The sequence below is a fragment of the Photinus pyralis genome, unplaced genomic scaffold, assembly GCF_008802855.1.
Source record: "Photinus pyralis isolate 1611_PpyrPB1 unplaced genomic scaffold, Ppyr1.3 Ppyr1.4_LG2, whole genome shotgun sequence".
Classification (NCBI taxonomy): domain Eukaryota; kingdom Metazoa; phylum Arthropoda; class Insecta; order Coleoptera; family Lampyridae; genus Photinus; species Photinus pyralis.
In genome coordinates, this window is record NW_022170403.1 from 10,947,342 (window position 1) to 10,962,611 (window position 15,270).

Below are 15,270 nucleotides of genomic sequence, written 5' to 3' on the forward strand. Positions count from 1 at the left end.
TATTGAATCGGTTACACGCAAAATCATGTAAAAGTTTTGTCCAAACAATCAGTTGCAATTTAGATTGAAAGTGTACTGTTAAGGCACTTATCGAGTAATCATTACGAATGGACAAATCAAGGCAGAATAAGCATCAAGTGCCTGCCGGACTGTACGAGGTACATTCGGTTGTGCTGCATTTATACCCTTAACCTGATCATTTCTTATTGATTCATTAAAACCTTGGTGTGCTTCGGACTCGATACTTTAGTATGTGTGCCCCTTTATATAATTAAATCAACTTCTATCCGATACTGCATAATTACAATGCACTTTTTAAATTTATTTCTGACAATGTAATGACATTGACCACATTGTAAATCTGTGAATATCTTGTGTGTTACTACATGTTTAGTTACGTTTGTGTTCCCGGTTAATTTTTTTTAAATGTGTTGTTTTGAACAATATAGGCCGTCCGTTTAAACAGACACCATGCATGACAAACACATTAGGCAGTAAACATGTTATTAAATTTTTTATGTTGTGCAGTATAATTTGAAACAGTTTCGAAGATGAGATCTTACACTACATTTGTTACAACCAAAATGTGCCTTTTTGCCACAAAATTACATTGTCATTTTGTGTTATTAAATTCAATAGGTGTTTTCTAATAGGTATTGTTAGATGGTGATTGAACAATTTTTTCTCGGGATGAATATTTATGACCAGTGAAATGTCGAGATTTCAAATTGTTGAGCCAATGGGAACGAATTATAGTGATAATTTCACGTGTGGTATTTCAGCGACAATTCAATTCGATTATTCAATGACATTTGTCAAACTTCCACCAGTGAAATGACGCGAAATTTTGTCGTATTACCCGGAACATTCTTCTTAGTTTGTTAATCAATTTCGACAACCGACTTATCACCACATCTTTTAATTTAATCACTCATAACGAATTAGCTTGGAGCACAAAAGTTCGAATAGAATCAATAGCAAAATGAAAAGCAACTTCCATAATTTATTTTGACGTTTATTGTTGTCATGGAAATACATTCGCGTGGGTAATTATGCTTAATTTTTCTTTGGATTCATTGAATAGTCCTCCGAATACCATTCGTAGTCGAAGTATTTGTAGATTATTTTTGAGCTGCTGCTCCACTCATGCTAGTTACGCTTTCTAATACCACTCGCGCAAGCGCTCGTGGTATTAATCAGCGTAACTAGCATTCGTGACAGCACCTCAAAAATATTCGACAATACTTCGACTACTTATGGTATTATATATGATTATTTGTTTGAATCTCTTATTGCATGCTGTACATCTGGTAACCTAGAGGCCAACACATACATTTGTTAGGATGTTTTGTATACACCGACAATAATAAACCTCCCATCNTTTATGATAGATCCCTAAAATAAAAGTAAACAAAATGCATGCGCAAAAAATTGTACTTTATTATTTTGAACGATTGATATGTTCGAAGTCGTTTTGCATATTATGTCGTAGGTAATCAAATTTTGTATAATATGTCTCGAAGCAATCTTTAAATTGTTTTCAGAGCGTGCGTAAGAAGAAGACGAAGCAGCTTCGTGGCGTCGCTCTCGCTAATAAATTGAGAAAAGAGCAACGTGATGAAGGTAAATTGTTTTATTTTATTTAAAAATTTCTAAAGTTTATTTTAAATTTCGATTAGTTTAAAAAAACATAATTTCTTTGATTTTTAGCGAAGAAGAGTGATGCGACTTCTTCGACTTCTCGCGGCTCTAACTCAATTCTGCCACCGGTGGACGTTGAAAAGGTAGGAACAATATGTTTATTTTTTAAATTACTTGCGCACGTATAAAATCTTCATTTTAATAACTTTTATTTAACATTCCAATATTCTATTTGAATGTTTCACAGTGACAAATCTGCGATCACTGTTTAATACATTTTTGAATAGATAAGCGTGATATATAATTTTATTACCGAATTAATAGTAACAAAGTTTGAAAAAATATGTTGAATTTCGCTATTGGAACGTGCATATTTACAATAATATAAAATGAAATTCAAGATGACCCATACTAATAATATATGAATACCAACTTTTTTGTTATATGGAATATTGCATCATTAAGGGAACTTACTTCTTTTTCTAACGATATTTATCCATCCGTTGTTTAAAATTAACAAATTTTTACATTCTTCATAGACTGCACAAAAGGGGTCCCAAAAAAAACGCGGCAGAAAGCGTAAAGTACTTTCGGGTATCGCGGCCCAATATGCAGCCAGAAAAGCGGGCACTTCTGGTAGCGAAAACGACGCGCCGCTTACTTTGTCGCAGTCCGCAATGCCACCACCCGCATCTACCCCAATACCTGCTACCGCGCTTCCGGTAGAGGTTCTCGTCGAAAATTACTTCGACGAAGTTGACGATTTGGCGATGGCAAATCTACAAATCGCCGAACGTCGCCTGCGAGTACCGCAACGGGTCACCGACATCACTGCCGGCTATTTAGACACCCCGTTTTACGATCTCGCTCGATACGATCTGATGGCGCAATTCCACGATCCGACATCGCAGATGAACGTAAACAGCGTATTCGGCTACATGATGTACGTCGCATACTTGGCGCAGGACGTGATCAAGTCGGTCCTGATTAACATCGGGTACACGATAGGCGTATGGAGCAACGCGCCCGTCTCGTCGACCGTAGGCGCGTGGGGCGATCGTCACGAGTACGAGGTACTGTTCGTCCCGATCTACTTCCCGGGACACTTCGCGCTGGTAATACACGAGCGAAGAGGTCGAACCGTACTTTACGACCCCCTGCCCAACAAAAATCGTTTCGACGACGACAACGCCCGCTACATACCCGCCATCAAGGACGCAATTCGCGAATTCGATCCGTTCTTCGCGTCCGACGACGCCATCGACATCGAAATTGCCGACCCCGCAAGTTACAACGTTCAAAGAGACGGGTACAACTGCGGTTATTACGTCTCTCTCTACGTCGAAACGTACCTCACGAACGACAAGAGGATGCTTCTGGCAGATTTCAATATCGCTACCGAACGTCAAAGGGTTAACGGTATGCTATTCGAACTGTGTCACGGACGAGTTCCGCAGTACGAAGCCAGACACGACGATCCTTTCCATCAAGTCGAAGTGGGCGACGTCGACGAGGAGATGCCGATCGTTCGACGCACCTCGCCCGTCGAATCCGATTCCGACGTTAGCATGGCGTCTGCATCTTCGACCGATAGCAGACGATCTACCCGATCCGGTAGAAGCAATGCCAGCTACAGCGAGAGCAGAACGACGACCAAGCGAACTTTGAAACCGTTAAAACACTGCAAGAAACGGCACGGCAAATACGGTTGTTTCGCGAAATGCGCCAAGCATCGAATCGATTACCTCGATTGCGGCAAAATCGGCGACAAGGTGTGCCCGCACTGCAAGGCACTCTTATTTGAGGACGAAAACAGCACGATGTGCTGTAAAAATGGCGACGTGGTCTTACCGGAAATCCGACCGGTTCCCGAGGAAATTCGCCAACTCACGAGCGACGCCGTGCACGGAAAACACTTCCTGCAGTACTTCCGGATCTACAACATGCTGCTGAGGTTCGGTAGCGTAGAGGCCGGTAGGAAGAAGGCGCCCGGAGAAGGTCCTCCCGTTCTACTCATAAACGGCGAGATTAAGCGAAACATAAGTCCGTTGTTCGCTTCCGACGGTAAAACGCCGGTGCACGGTCAACTTTACATGCTGGATCCGATTACGATGCACGAGGCGGTCGCCAGGGATCCCCTCTACTCCAAGTTCGGCATTCGACGGGAGATCCTCGATAAGCTGTTCGCCGTACTCCGACGCTGTCATCCTCTATGCGAGGCGTTCGAAGTGATGCACACGCTTTACGAGGAAAAACTGGCGGAAGTTCGTGAGCAGGGCTTCGAAGACGTGCAGCACGTCACGTTGGTCTTGGTGAATCCGAAAAAGGTACCGGACACGGTGGCCGATCCCGGCCTGCACCCGCGCACTGTCAACTTGCCGCAGGTTAACGAATTGTGCGCGTTTTACGTTACCAACGAACGAAACGAGCCGATTTATCGTCACGGTACCTGGCTGAAAAAGAACAGCGGCGAAGTAATTCTCTTGCCGCTTTACCATCAAGCCAACGACTGCGCTCACTACGTCCTGAACTTGGCACACGGCGACCCCGGCTACCACAGCGGTATCGCAAAACGCGCGAGTCGAAATGCGCCCGTGCGGCGACGGGACAACGCCGCCGAACTGAACGACATCGCCAGCCCTCCTGACGCCGTTCACGACGACGACGAGGACGAGGGCGACGACAAGCAGAACGTGTCTATACGCGAGTTCTATAGATACCATCTCGCAATTCGCGGCGGCGATCCCACGGCCTCCGCGCACTTTCTGTACCCGTTCGGTAGCATCGCTCAGGAGTACATCATCGATCAGAGCATAAAAGCCGATCAACAGGTGTATCAGTACATTCAAAAGAATGCCGAAATCTTTTGTACGACCGCACCGGAAGTTCGTCACGCGCTCGAAAGGGAGCTGCATCGGGCGAACAACAATAAAAAATTGGGGAAGGTGATACGGCTGTCTTCCAGAATGGTCGGTTCTCCGGCATGGTATCAGCAAAAGTTTCACGACGCCATGGCACTGTTTCAACGAAAGGGAAAGGCGACCTTTATGGTTACCTCCACGGGCAACCCCTGGTGGAAAGAGGTCAGGCAGCATTTGATGAGAGGTCAAAAGGCTACCGATCGTCCCGATATCGTTAATCGAGTGTTTTTCGTGAAAATCAACAAAATGCGACACCTCATCGAAGACAAGCACATCTTCGGCAAAGTAAACGCGTTTACTGAAAGTCTCGAGTTTCAGAAGCGCGGCGGGCCCCACACGCATCGTCTAATCAGTTTAGACTGCCCGAACACGAGCGAATACGTAGACGAGTACGTATCCGCCGAAATTCCGCACTTGCCCAGCGAGGACGACAAAAGCGACGAGGCGGAGGTCCAAAGAAAACTGCGAGATTTGGTCGTGAAGTATCAAATTCACGATTGCAGCAGCTTCTGTCTAAACGAAAAGGGGAAATGCAACAAGGGCTTTCCCAAGAAGTTCTCTAGCGAGACCACGATATACGAAGACAGACCGGCGCTGTACAGGCGAAGATCCCCCGACGACGGAGGCGCCGTACATCGTACGGCGAAGGGACGCGTGATCACCAACGCCTCGGTGGTCGCGTACAATCCCGCTTATCTGTTGGCGTGGGACGCGCACCACAACGTGGAGTTTTGCTACGGCACGAACGCCTGCAAGTACGCCGTCAAGTACAGCTTCAAGGTCGGCAACTACGCGTACGTCCAAATTACCAACGCGAACGATCCAAACGATCCGACCGTGGATTACGACGAAACCGAGGGCATAATGAAGGGATACTATCGTTCCGCTCCGGAAGCGCACACGTCGCTTTATTCGTGGCGAAGGATTCGTCTATCGCACACGGTTTACCGTCTCGACGTACATTTGCCCGGAGAAGGTCCCCTGTACTATCGTCGCGGTTTCGAAGACGTACTCGCCGCCAGAGTGCTGGACAGCACCACCAGACTGTCCCGACTTGAAATGTACATGGCGCAGTGTTCCGAAGAACTTCGACAGGGCATATCCGAAATGCGAAACGTCACCTTTCCTCAACTGCCCGAGACGCATTGGTTCGATCGAAGATCCAATCGTTGGCTGAAGAGGAAGGTTCAGCGTAAAATTATCGGTCGTCTGTATCCCGTCCAGCCCGGACAACTAGAGAAGTTTGCGGTATACCAGTTGGTAATGTGCAAAAAGGGTCCGTTGAATTGGGAAGATTTACGAACTCCTCCCAACCACGCGACGCCTTGCGAGACGTTCGTCGAATGCGCGAAGGTCATGGGTCTTCTCGAAGACGTAGAGATCTGGCGCAGAACGCTTTTCGAAGCGAGCAACGTCGGCAATCCGCGAATGATGCGCAATTTATTCGCGCAAATACTACTCTGCGGTCACGTAACCGATCCGCTGGCGCTATGGAACGAATTCCTTCCGTTCATGTACGACACCAGAAATTTACGCGAAAACGACGATCGCGAAAAGTCGAGAAGGATTAACATTGCGTTGTGTCTGTTAAATCGTCTGTTGAGCCGTCGATGGAAAACCAACGCCGATTACCACATACCGATGCCGGTCAATTACGATTCCGTTTGCAACGACGAAAGAGATTTCTTCTTCGGTCACGATCGAGTCTTGGACGACGAAAATCTGTTAGATCCGACGGTAGCTCTACCGTCCGAAAACGTCGACGAGGAAGATATCGAAACCGAACACGTCCGCAACTACGCGAATCTGCCGATATATCAACGGCTAAACGTCGAACAAAGGCGAATCGTCGACGCCGTCATAACGGCCGTCCAAATTTCTCCTTCCGTCGCCGCCGCCACCAACGTGCCGAGATTGATTTTCATGAGCGGCGCGGGCGGTACGGGTAAAACGTTCGTGTACAGAACGTTGATCGACATTTTCGTCAAGTACAAAAGGTACGCGCTGGTAACGGCATCGACGGGCGTCGCGGCACAATTACTCCCAAGAGGAACGACGGTTCACAGCGCCTTCCAGTTACCGAGAGATGTGACGTGCACCGATTACGTTCCTCCCATCTCCTATAACAGCATCGTCGCGTACCGAATCCGAAAGGCGGAACTGCTAATAATCGACGAGATCAGCATGCTGCACAGAAACCTCTTCCGAATGGTGAACGAAGCGTGCAAACATACCGCCGACGAGCAACTGTCCAACTTCGCTTTCGGCGGAAAGGTAGTCTTGCTAGGCGGAGATTGGCAGCAGCTCTTTCCAATAGTCGTTCTCGGAAATATACACGATCAGATCATGGCCTCGATAAAAAATTCCGAACTCTTCGCTTCGTTCGAGGAAATCAAACTGACGAGAAACATGCGGGTCAACGCGGACGAGGTCGAATTCGTCGATCTACTGGAGCGTATAGGCAAAGACGCGGACGGTAGCGGAACGTTCCGCGTTCCTTCCGAAATGCTCGCCGACGGCGAGGAAGATCTTATAAAGTTCGTCTTTCCGGACGAAAGCGCTCTAACGAACGTCGAAGAGGTGGCCGACAGGCTCATTCTAAGCGCCAGACGCGTCGACGTCAGAGAGCTCAATCGCAAGATCTTGAACGTTTTGCCCGGCGAAGAGAGAGTGTACCTCTCCGCCGACAAGTCGCTGGTAGACAATCCGATACTCGACGTACACGCCGCCGTTCACGACGTGGTCTACCTGAACGAGGAGAATCCTTCGGGTTTTCCTCCTCACCGTCTCGTCCTCAAGTCGAACTGCTTGGTGATACTGTTGAAAAACATAGACGTGAAGCAGGGACTGTCGAACGGCACCCGTCTGATCGTAACCGATATGGGCGAAAATTTGCTGCACTGCAGAATAGCCGTGGGACCGTACCGCGGAAAAACCTGCGTGCTGTCGATGTTACCGTTCACTTACGAAGACCGTCGTCCCGACGGTACGGGTCTGCACTTCAGCCGAATGCAATTTCCCGTCGAATTGGCGTACGCGATGACGATCAACAAGGCGCAAGGTCAAACCGTCACCAAAGTCGGCATTTTGCTTAAAACTCCACTGTTCAGTCACGGACAGCTGTACGTGGCGATGAGCAGGGTGCGAACCAAACTCGCGATCAAAATCTGCGCTCCGCGCAGCGGCAAGAATGGACCTTGTACGATCAAAAACATCGTCGCTAGAAATATTTTCTCCTAAGCCCGGCGAGTCACTCGTGCGAGAAAATAGAATAAATAAATTTTTTGACTTGCCAAATATATTCGAGACTGTTTCAGATTTTCGCTGCCGAACCGAACGAGCCGCGAAGCGAACCGAACGGTGTTTTTGCACCTCCGAAAGGGGATTATTAATGCCGATTAGGTTCGACGACGCGCTAGCTAGACCGGCACGCTATGCAGTTTCGGATCGAGTCGGAACACGCACGTAGCGGCGACGAGACTACCGGTATTTTTGCACCTCCGAAAGGGGATTATTAATGCCGAGCGGTCGAGTTCCCATAACGTGCGATAATTTTCGATTCGTCCAAATTTTTGTGCATCATCAACATTGACGTTCCCGAAGTCGTCTCTTCAATCGCACAGCGAGTTCGAACACGCGTCTACCGAACGAACTTTCGACGAACGGTATTTTTGCACCTCCGAAAGGGGATTATTAATGCCAAACGTCTTCGTTCTTCGACACGCACTTAATTTTGACTTGCTACATAATTTTGAGACTGATTTCAGACTGCCGATACGTCGACGATCGCTAAGCGGCCGAGTTGAACGAACGCGCTTTCGCAGAAAAGGTCAGACGGCGTTTTTGCACCTCCGAAAGGGGATTGTTAATGCCGAACGGCCGAATTACGACTACGCGCGCGACAATTCCGATTCGCCATCAATGCGCACGGACATCCTTAAGACCTGGACTCGCCTCTCTCTCGAACAGTACTGCGAGTCGAACGCCGAACTTCGACGAACGGTATTTTTGCACCTCCGAAAGGGGATTATTAATGCCGAAAGTCGTTTGTTCTTCGATTCACGTTCAATTTTGACTTGCAATTAACTTTGAGACTGATTTCAGGCTCGTGCGCATCGTCGACGTTCGCAAGACATTTTCACCGATATCTCGGCGAGGCAGATTCTTCGACTCGCCCTGACGAAAATGTACCACAATTTACCTTCGGGTAAATGCGCGTCACATGCACAAAACCCTCGTAAGCTCATGAAACACTTCACGGGCCGTGGAGAGGAGGGGGCTTAGGAGAAACCACATTTTTGTGCGTCTCCCATAAACTCTTTTCGACTCGTGTATTACACGATAATACATTGTTGCCACGTGTTACGTCGACTTGTAGTGCAAGTTAGCCGTACTGCGACCGTATCTAACGTTGTCAAAAACTTACACTGCTACTATCGTCCATCGTCGACGATATAAACGATCGCGTGACATACACTAGCAATTGCAACACTACTGTCAACTGACTGCCGCTACGTCGATGTTCTTGACAAAGTCGAACACAATATACGATGCGCATCAACCGACCAGTCTGTGCTTGCCTGCTAATTGTCAAACGCGTACACGTGCACCTAGCAATAGTTTAACGACGACCGAATTAACGGTCCCGTACGTCCCCCTGCGCACATTGTCCGACTATACAAACACGCGCAGAGCAACTAAGAGTTTTTAAGCCACAAGTGTTTGAGCCATTACGAGATGAGTTTCGATTCAAATCGGAGCTAAAACTTTAATTTGTTTTTTTTCCTTTACAGTTTTTTTTCACAGTTACAATAAACAAAACTTAAAAATTTGGTAAGTACAAAAACAGTGTGTTGTGAAGTATTTAAACTTTTTTTAATTTTCAGTCCAGATCGATGAGTACATCTCGTGCCACAGAGGAAATTGATCGACATTGTACGACTACGATATCATACTTTCGTTCGCAAGTATTATTACGAAAGTAAAATTGCACCTTACGATTTGTGTAATTGCGTAAAATACCAAAATATTTATAACAATTTTACTTTCGTTCGCAAAAATTAATGAGAAAACTGAAAATTTAAACTAAAATTTTCGTTTCTTTTTCAGATACGACATTCCACCTTGCATCTACGAGAAGAATAATCAAGACTACAACACTATTTGTACGCAAGTATTTCTTAAAATTGAAGGTAAAACGTATCACATTTTGATTAATATTTATAGTTTGCGTAAACTACGTAAAATTTCAAATTGTTTGTATCAATTTTATTTTTCATTACATATGTTAATGCGAAAACTAATTTGCCATCTTTTTTTTTACTTCTCAACGGTTCATTTTTGGTGTATCTAATAATGTCTCAGCTTAGAGTCTAAACCACTTATGCCGACAAATTCTAGCAATAGCAGCATCATTGTCAACTGACTGCCACTACGTCGATGTTCTTGACAACGTCGAATTATTTCGAGCACTTGAAATGCAGCGAGCACGCACTGCATGTGCCGATAAACTATTTTGACACAGTCAAACACAATATACGACAGGCATCGACCGACTACTCTGTGTTTGCTTGCTAATTGTCGAAACGCATTGGTGCGATTCTCAAGATATGAAAAATACATTACTAACGAACCGTTTTCGATAATCTTTTTAAATTTTTTATCGCATTTTCATACACCAAATGCTTTATCTTATTTTATTCACATTTGTGAATTTAAACTGATACAGATTTTAATTTTTGTAAGGTAAACCATTCCATGTTAATTCATTTTTTGTTTGAGTTTTTTAGGTCCGTTCTTATCATCGAAGGTACCACCGTCTACAATATCAGTCTCTATCTTCGTAACGCAAGGAATATATTTTTTTGATAATTTTACGTAAATGCGAAATCATTTAAATTTTTTTCAAGCTTCACTAAAAATTGTGTACCGATGTTTCTTAGAAAAACGATTTCGCATTCACGAATTGTTAACGATCAATATTAATACATTTTTTTCAATTTATAGATTCGCTCTTCACGAATAAAATTCTGCGCAACAGAATAGGTACTATCAAAAATGGACAGGTATAGAAAAATAATGTTTGTACATTTAATTATTTTGTTCTATTTTTCAGTTCCACCTAAACAGACGACCGCGACCTTACGAAGAATTCTCACCTGCGAAGATAATTATTAATCAATATTTGAAATGTAAATTTTTCTTTAAATACCTAAATCATAATAAATGTAAAATCAAATTTCGAATTTTTTTTACTCTCCAATTTGTAAATAGATGCGTTCATATATAATATGTAATTTTGACGGTATTAATGCGAAATATGCTCACTCTAGCGTAGACTTGAAATGCGTTGGACATTAGGTTATTTGTATGTTGAAGAAATTTTTTTTAACTTTTTTCGTAATACAAATTCAAACAACAATTATAAATGAAGCTAAACAAAATGTGACACCAAACAGCTTTGCACATTAGGTTATTTGTATGTTTAAGATTATTTTTTAACTGTATCCGAAATAAAAATTCTTAATAACCCTTCCCCAACTAAGTAAAATAACCGAAGACTTTCGATTCTTAACACACGCGCCTCGTATACCAATGCCGAGCGAGCCGAAGGCGAGTTCGGCATCACTTTGGCCCTCCCTTAGCTTGGGGCATTAGGTTATTTATAGATTTAAGAAATTTTTTTTAACTTTTTTAAAATACAAATTCAAACAAAAACTGAAAATGAAGCTACAGTGTGGCACCAAACAGCTTGGGACATTAGGTTATTTGTAAATTAAAAAAAATTTTAATTTTTTTTTAACTTTTTTGAAAAACAAATTTAAACAAAAATTATAAATGAAGCTAAATCGAATGTGACACCAAGCACCGGTGGATATTAGGTTATTTGTAGATTTAAGCTATTTTTTTTAACTTTTTTCGAAATACAAATTCAAACAAAAATTCTCGAGCTCGCCGTTCTCGCGACGAAAACGGCTCGCATTTTTCCTCCATCAATGTCGAGCGAGCCGAAGGCGAGTTGGGCTTAACGAGGGCTCTCCCGTAGACCCGCCTCTCCCCGTTCGCGGCGGCAAACGACGCTTACTTACGGCCCTACACGCGCCCACCTTTCCCGTCATTCATCTAAACCTAATAAAAAAAACGGAGATCCTTGCGAAAACGAATAACAAAATACTGTTTCGCTGATATTAGTTTCGGCCCGATATACTTTCTACAGGTTAAATCGAAATTTTAAAAAAAAGTTTCTTTGTATCTCGCGAGGCTTTTTTATACCTACATATTTTATATATACTTCTTTAAAATACAAATTTAAAAAAAACTGAATATGAAGAGTGTGGCACCAAACAGTTTGGGACGTTAGGTTATTTGTAGATTTTTAAAAATTTTTTTAAACTTTTTTGAAAGACAAATTCAAACAAAAATTATAAATGAAGCTAAATCGAATGTGACACCAAGCAGCGGTGGATATTAGGTTATTTGTAGAATTAAGAAATTTTTTTTTAACTTTTTAAAAGACAAATTTAAACAAAAATTTATAAATGAAGCTAAATCGAATGTGACACCAAGCACCGGTGGACATTAGGTTATTTGTAGATTTAAGCTATTTTTTTTAACTTTTTTCGAAATACAAATTCAAACAAAAATTCTTTATAACCGTAGCGATGTTTCCAAAAAACAAAAATATTCCTCATAAATTAAAAAAAAAAATGTCCAATCAGTCTGATCAATATCATTTTCTTACCACACCAACACTGAAACTGAATAATTGTCTTTGTAGAACAGTGAACAGTGCGAGGCGAAGCCGAGCTATGGACCGTTACAAATCAGAGCGAGGCGAGGCGGCCGGAGCCGAGCGTATTTGTCATCAAACCCAAAAAATGATAATAAAAATTAAAAAATCTTATGTGCAAATTTGGATTGAACAAGCTGAATAGAAATTTTCAAAAAAAAGGCATTTAATATAGGTGATGTTTCAAAAAAACAAAAATATTCTTCCCAAATTCAAAAAAATTGTCAATTCAGTCTGCTCAATATTATGTTCTTACATTACCAAAACTGAAACTAAGAAATTGTCTTTGTGCAACAGTGATCAGTGCGAGGCGAAGCCGAGCTATGGACCGCGACAAATCAGAGTGAGGCGAGGCGGCGAAGCCGCCGGAGCCGAACGTATGTTTCATCAAAACCAAAAAGTGATAACAGTATTTAAAATCTTATGTGAATTATGTGCAGATCTGGATGCAACAAGTTGAATAGAAATTTTCAAAAAAGTCACTTTGTATAGGTGATGTTTTCATAAACAATATTCCTCACAAATTCATAAAAATATCAATTCAGTCTGCTTAATAGCATTTTCTTACCACACCAAAACGGAAACTGAGAAATTGTCTTTGTTGAACAGCGAACAGTGCGAGACGCAGCCGAGCTATGCACCGTTACAAATCAGAGCGAGACGAGAGCCGCCGGAGCCCAGCGTACATATGTCTCATCAAAACCAAAAAGTGTTCCCAAAATTAAAAAATCTTATGTGCAGACCGGGATTCGACAAGATAAGTTTTTCTAATTTTGGGAACACTTTTTGGGTATGATGAGACATACTCGCCTCGCTCCGATTTGTTACTGTCCATAGCTCGGCTTCGCCTCGCACTGTTCACTGTTCAACAAAGACAATTTCTCAGTTTCAGTTTTGGTACAGTATGAAAATTATATTGAGCAGAGTAAATTGACAATTTTTTCAAAATTGTGACGAATATTTTCTTTTTGGAAACATCACTTATGGAAAGTGACTTTTTTTTGAAAATTTCGATTCGTTTCCAAAATACAAAATATTCCATAACTTTGAAAAAATTGTCAATTTAGTCTGCTCAATATAATTTTCTTACTGTACCAAAACTGAAACTGAGAAATTGTCTTTGTTGAACAGCGAACAGTGCGAGGCGAAGCCGAGCTATGGACCGTAACAAATCGGAGCGAGGCGAGTATGTCTCATCATACCCAAAAATTGTTCCCAAAATTAGAAAATCTTATGTGCAATTATGAGCTGATCTGGAATCGAAATTTAACAACTTTGTATATGTATGTGATGTATCCAAAAAACAAATTTAAAAGAAATGTTAATTCAGTCTGCTCAATATCATTTTCTTACCGCATCAAAACTGAAACTGAGAAATTGTCTTTGTTCAAACCTCATAGTGCGTGTTGACATCTGACAAACGAAAAACATAAATCATTTTAGACTATTTCTTGCAGTAGTGCGGTAAAATGAAAAGTGCGCGGTAGGTAGGTTCATCTAATTAAATTGTGCAAAAATCGTATTGCGCCGAACATAGATTACATCTCCAAAAATTAATACACAAACGTATAATACCCCTCTTTTTGGCGATATCTGTGCAAAATATACTCACTCTAGCGCAGTCTTGAAATGCGAAGCATTTTTACCAACCTATGTAATGAGATTGACCATTGACATATCGATGCTTTTTTGAACCGAATCAAATTTCTTTTCCCGTTTTAGAAAATTGTAACAACCATTAAGCAAAAAAATAACCAAAAAAAAATAAAAAAAAATAAAAAAATAAAAAAAAAAATTAAAAAAAATTGACAAACGGTAAACCACATAAAGAAACAAAAAAATAATAAAATAATTTTAAAAAAATATAAAAAAATTTAAAAAAAAATTTTTTTTTAATTCTATACGGTAAACAACAAAAAAAGGCGTACGTTAATTAAACGGCGCCGATAGGTCCGTAAGGACCTATCTAGTTAACAGGATCGAAAAACCGAAGCGAAGCTTCGGTTTTTCGATCCTTAAATAAGGAACTCAACCGTTTACTCAATTTTCATTTTTAATTTAATTAAAAATGATTCGATTTTGATGAAAATTTTATCACACCTTTTTGAGACGATTTCGCATCGATTCTGAGAGTTTGGGACCTGGGAAATTCTCCTGAGCGGCTGGGGAGCGTCGTCGTCGAGGTGCGCGGGCGCGGATAAAAATTCGCCTTGGCTATACGGTCGGGGTTAGGGAGTCGAGGCGCCGGTTCGGGGAGTTTAGATAGTTGGCGCGACTTTCGGTGGGGTTAAGAAAATTCTGGGGGCACCCGTCGGGGTAGCTGCCATAAGAAGCGAAAAAATCGAAAATTTTAGAAAAAAATTCGTAACTCGAAAACTTCGCCGGAACTTTTTTTCGCGCTTTCTGAGCCGTCGGGCGACGCGGAGGAGCGTATTTGTGCCGGGGTGCGATTCCATTCTATAGCCCCGTTCGGGAACCGCGCGACCCGGAGGGTCGCTCTCGAAAAGGTGGTTTTTCGCATTTTCCAACTTTGACGCCTTCTACAGGCCGAACGGTTAGAGTTAGAGCAAAACGTACAATTGCGCGATTGTAGATCTCGACGAGATCTACGAGACGAGGGGTCGCGGGTCGCCCTACCACCCCCCGGAGGGGGGTGAGAGGTGAAAAACCGGAGATTTTGAATAGCGCGTTCCGGCGAAGAGATACGGCGTCGGAATCGGCTTCGATACCTGCGGCCAAGTTTTCTCTTTCTTTTTCCGTTTACCGCGAGGAGGTAACTCGGACGACGGCGCCGTGGTAAATTTTCTCCCGAAGGTCTGCAAAAGTCACGTGACCGCTTCGTTTTGTTTTTCGCCCACATTAAGCGCCGAAGATTGCCGAACGCGCTGTACTGTCTTTTTAATTAATTGCGAGTTTAAT

The 15,270-nt window shown here is 42.8% G+C and overlaps 1 protein-coding gene across 1 annotated transcript; it reads left to right on the forward strand.

The window, feature by feature from the left end:
• Nucleotides 1-107: 107 nt before the first annotated feature.
• LOC116163816 lies at nucleotides 108-10,804 on the forward strand. Its single transcript, XM_031477949.1, has 6 exons — nucleotides 108-158; nucleotides 1,545-1,623; nucleotides 1,711-1,784; nucleotides 2,181-9,395; nucleotides 9,449-10,627; nucleotides 10,678-10,804. The coding sequence occupies exons 1-4, from the start codon at nucleotides 108-110 to the stop codon at nucleotides 7,800-7,802; spliced, it is 5,826 nt and encodes a 1,941-aa protein (XP_031333809.1). The 3' UTR covers nucleotides 7,803-9,395; nucleotides 9,449-10,627; nucleotides 10,678-10,804.
• The last annotated feature ends 4,466 nt before the right edge of the window (nucleotides 10,805-15,270 follow it).

Excerpts from the sequence above, each read along its gene's own strand:
- LOC116163816 (XM_031477949.1), top strand. The coding sequence starts at position 108 with ATGGACAAATCAAGGCAGAATAAGCATCAAGTGCCTGCCGGACTGTAC. Across the intron at positions 1,624-1,710 it reads AAAAGAGCAACGTGATGAAG|CGAAGAAGAGTGATGCGACT; the intron begins GTAAATTGTTTT and ends TTTGATTTTTAG. Across the intron at positions 1,785-2,180 it reads CACCGGTGGACGTTGAAAAG|ACTGCACAAAAGGGGTCCCA; the intron begins GTAGGAACAATA and ends CATTCTTCATAG.